Source organism: Orycteropus afer, unplaced genomic scaffold (genome assembly GCF_000298275.1).
Source record: "Orycteropus afer afer isolate SDZICR_OR568_19922 unplaced genomic scaffold, OryAfe1.0 scaffold00026, whole genome shotgun sequence".
NCBI lineage: Eukaryota > Metazoa > Chordata > Mammalia > Tubulidentata > Orycteropodidae > Orycteropus > Orycteropus afer.
In genome coordinates, this window is record NW_006921613.1 from 10,033,141 (window position 1) to 10,037,396 (window position 4,256).

Sequence of the window (4,256 nt, forward strand, 5' to 3'; positions counted from 1 at the left end):
TCTGTATCCTTCCCTTCAAGGCTCAGGGGTCCAAGATTATCTTCTGTGTCTGTGTTAATTGGTTTCCCTTTTCTTTGTTGAAGAGGGTCTGTGCATTCCTTCTGCCTAGTCTGCCATCTTGCCGGAACTCCACTCATAAGCTTTTAAAACTCCAGTTACTACTCACCAAAGCAGGATGAAGAACACTTGTTCGATTTACTATGTTGTGCCAATTGAGCTTGTTGTTCCCACCAACCATCATCCCAAGCCGAAAGACCCAGTGACTTACTCCCTCAAGTTTTTGATTGTGGCTAAGAAGTTACCCTGACTTTGTCCATGTTAGCTCTGTAATTTATGTGGACATTTTCAAACCACATGTAAGTACATATGTAGGAGTATCATCTGCCAAACCTGTATACAGTCATGAGTATATTCCTGATCACCTGCCCATACCTGATCTTCCCATGTACGTCTACCTGTGTATCCTCCCACAGTTTAGTGTTGATTATTACTGGTAATGCAGTATTATGTATGTAAAAATATTTACCTTTTTTGTCTATACCTCTTCTACACTTCTCCATGTCTTCCTTTTCCTTAGTGTTGGTTACACGCTTTATATTGCCTTTTCTTTCATACCAGTCTCAACTACCCAGCAATTTCCCTTCCTTTCCCTGGATGGTAACCAGCAAAGAAAATTTCCTTCCTTGTGTAAATTTTTCCTTGATTTTTTTTTATAGTAACAGACTCAGATAATCAGCCACTTGTAACAATTCTAATTAATTTCTTTTTAATAAATGTCTGTTGAATTAAAATTTGACTCCTATGTTAATGAAAGACAATACTTGTGAAGGAATTTGGAAATACATTTTTTATACACACACACATACTCACACACACACACATACTACCAATTCAGGGATCTCTGGTGGTGCTGTGGTTAAAACATTGGGCTGCTAACCAAAAGGTCAAAAGGTCGGCAGTTTGAACCCACCAGCCACTCCATGGGAGGAAAATGAAGTAGTCTGCTTTGATTTCTTTTTTGTCCTGTAGGGTCACCATGAGTCAGAATGTCAGGATTGACTTAATGGTGGTGTTTTTTTTTTTTTTTTTTTTCAAAAAACATAAATTCAAATACTGGAATGTGTGGAATAGCCTAAGTGTGACAAGCATTCCTATACTTCTTTGGTACTGCGTTATGCTTTAAACCAAATGCTTTAGTTGTTGGGTATTAAATTAGCTTCATTTAGGAAATAATTAAAACCTTGGCATGTGATTACTTTTCTTAGGTGGCTTGGATGAGGCGCTCTATAATGTCATAGCCATGGCACGGGAACAAGAAATTCCTTTTGTGTTTGCCCTTGGAAGAAAAGCTCTGGGACGCTGTGTGAACAAGTTGGTTCCTGTTAGTGTAGTGGGAATCTTCAACTACTTTGGTGCTGAGGTAAGAATTCAGAAGACATACTCCCTCATCCCCTACACCCCTCAGATAGCACATTTTCTGTGGACATATGGAAGTATTATGTTTATGCATCTGAAGAAGTGAGATGACGACTCAAAGAATGAGTGGAAAATTCTTGAGTATTAACATTTCTTTCTGTTTTTCCTGCTTCCCAGTAGAGGGAAAAACATTTATATAGTTAAACTCTAAGCGTTTTTGAAGATTTTAGCTTTTTCTTTCAAAGTGATACTTTCTCTTGGGCTCAACTAGGAGTACTTGATAATTTATTTAACTGCTGGGTAAAAATGTCCAACATTATAGAATGTGTAATAATCTTCTTCAGTGTGTATGATAGGTGAAGGAACTCTGATGGTGTAGTGGTTAAGGCATTTGACTGCTAACCAAAAGGTCACTGGTTTGAACCCACTAGCTGCTCTGCAGAATAAAGATGAGGCAGTCTGCTTCCATGAAAGATTTATAGCCTTAGAAACCCACCAGAGGTCACTATGAGTCGCAGTTAACTTGATAGCGAGTTTGGTTTTTTGGTTTGGTATGATAAGTATATTTTGTGCTATAAGGAATCAAGAGAGGAAAAAAAAATCCTTTAATTGAAGAGGATTTTCCTTTAGAAGATGAAATACCTTAATCAGTAATTGGAATATTTCTGGATCCATGATGCTTTCATATCCTTGCAGTTTGCTAATAAAGAAGCTTGCCAATAGGACCTGATAAGATAATTAACTTAGAGTAATGCTTATCAGCTGGTAGCATTTTAAGGTTTTTATAAAGTTTATTCAAAAGTACTTTGTGGAAAAATGATCAGAATTCCTGGTCAGGTTGAGTCTGGTGGAACCCCCAAGACTATGGCCCCAGATTGCCCTTGGGTCCTAGAATTGTACTCACTCCCATGGATTGACTCTCAGCCCAACAGTAGAAAGACCTACATGCAAAACACCTATCCCAAGGCAATGCACCCACCTACTGTCTAGGGAGATACACCCATTAGAGCAGTTGGCCATGATGTCCATTAAGGGGCACCAGAGGGACAGCATTTACATAGAGGGAAAGCTAGACAGACAGGAGTACATAGTTAAGGGTGCAGGGACTGGAGGAGAGGAGAGTTTGTTATGGTCGGGGATGGTAATCAGGGCATGAAATAATTGTACATGAGCTGTTGAATGTAAAACAAATTTTGCTCTATAAATTTGCATCCAAAGCACAATAAAATTTAAAAAGTAAAAAAAAAAAAAATTACTTTGTGGGAGGGCACACCAAGATGGTGAAATGAGTGGACATTCCCATTTACCTCCCAGCATCTAACCCACTACATAGCGAATAAAAACACAGATTGAGATCTTAGAGCTGTATGGCAGCTCAGGTGTTAGAGAGTCAGAGTGAGTCCAGAAGCAGGGGAGAGGAGAAATGAGAAAGCACAGAAACTGGGAGAACATATCCACTAACATCAGGAGAATGCGCTCCTTCTAGCCATTTTGGGATGAGGATGAACAGCGCTTCAAACAGGGAACACAGAAAGGGATCTAATCTCAGGAAGTGTGTAGCCCATTTTTTTAAGGCCGTGCAGTTTGGTTGCGGGAGTTTGCAGACTGTGCAATTGAGAGGGGTGAAAGAAGACTGTAGCGCTGTGAGAGAGTGCCTTCGAGTCTTGCTAACGCCTGAGATGGACAGGCACTAGGATCAGGAGGAAGTGCAAGGGCAGAAGGATGAGGAGAATTCTTCAGATGGACTGGCAATACAGAGGGAAACAGCTGGCTCCCTGCCCATAGTGGGGCACCATATGAGAGTCCGTGCAGGTGCACCCATGAGAGAAAGACATAGAGAGCCTGCCATCTTTTTCAGAGGAAAGTTGAGCCCCACCGCTTAAATCAGTCTCTGCAGCCAGCTAACATCCCCTGCCTCCGCTCATGTGTATTGAATTCCAGAGATCAAGCACCCAGCATTCTTAAAGCAGCACTGAAAAAAACCCTAAAGATAAGAGTGCCTAAGAAGATAGCAAGCCCATTGCTGCTGGATTGATTCTGATTGATAGTGACCCTGTTGGTCAGAGTGGAGCTGCCCCGTTGGGTTCTAGGCTTATGAGTCTTTGCAGAGGCAGGATGCTGCATCTTATTCCCACGAAGTGGCTACTATGTACAGGACCTGGCCTTTCAGTTGGCAGCTCTGTGCTTGGCCGCTTAGCACCAGGGTGCCCAATTAGAAAATTTTGCTACAAAAACAGAATACAAATTCTAAAGTTAAAAAAAAAAATCAAGTGGCTCAAATTCAACAGAAGTAGTAAAACATACAAAATCACAACATAAGAATAACCAGTCAGAAGCAAAACATGAAGAAAAGGAAATTTTTCTTGTGGAGGCCAGACTAATGCAAAGAATTGATAATTTTTAGATTGTGGTAAAAAATATGTTTAAAGAAAGCAAAAAGCACACAGAAAACATACTACAGAGTTATGGAAACAGATGGAGGAACAAAATTAGAGACTCAAAAAGGAAATTGAAAGCATCAAGAAACAAAACCAAAAGAGAACTACTAGAACTGAAGAATAAAGCAACTGAATGAGAAAAAGCAAGAGAAACACTCAATAGTAGAGTCGAAGAGACAGAGGATGGAATGAATGAAATAGAAGATAAAATAACAAATCTTAAGAGAAATGAGAAAAGAACAATTAAGTGAACAAAAGCAAAAGGAAACATCAGAATTACTGGAATCCCAGAGCTCTATGACAATGAAAGGCATAGAAACAAATTTCTAAGAGATAATCAGAAGAAACACAAAGAGATCAACTTTGTACTATATCCTAGTAAAATTCTTTTTTTTTTTTTTT

The 4,256-nt window shown here is 39.5% G+C and overlaps 1 protein-coding gene across 1 annotated transcript in view; it reads left to right on the plus strand.

The window, feature by feature from the left end:
* Window positions 1-4,256, plus strand: part of SECISBP2L (SECIS binding protein 2 like) — an 82,154-nt gene that overhangs the window by 51,864 nt on the left and 26,034 nt on the right. The window contains exon 16 of the mRNA XM_007935199.2: window positions 1,266-1,420. Within this exon, the coding sequence (XP_007933390.1) occupies window positions 1,266-1,420 (155 nt within the window). The remainder of the gene's footprint in view (window positions 1-1,265; window positions 1,421-4,256) is intronic.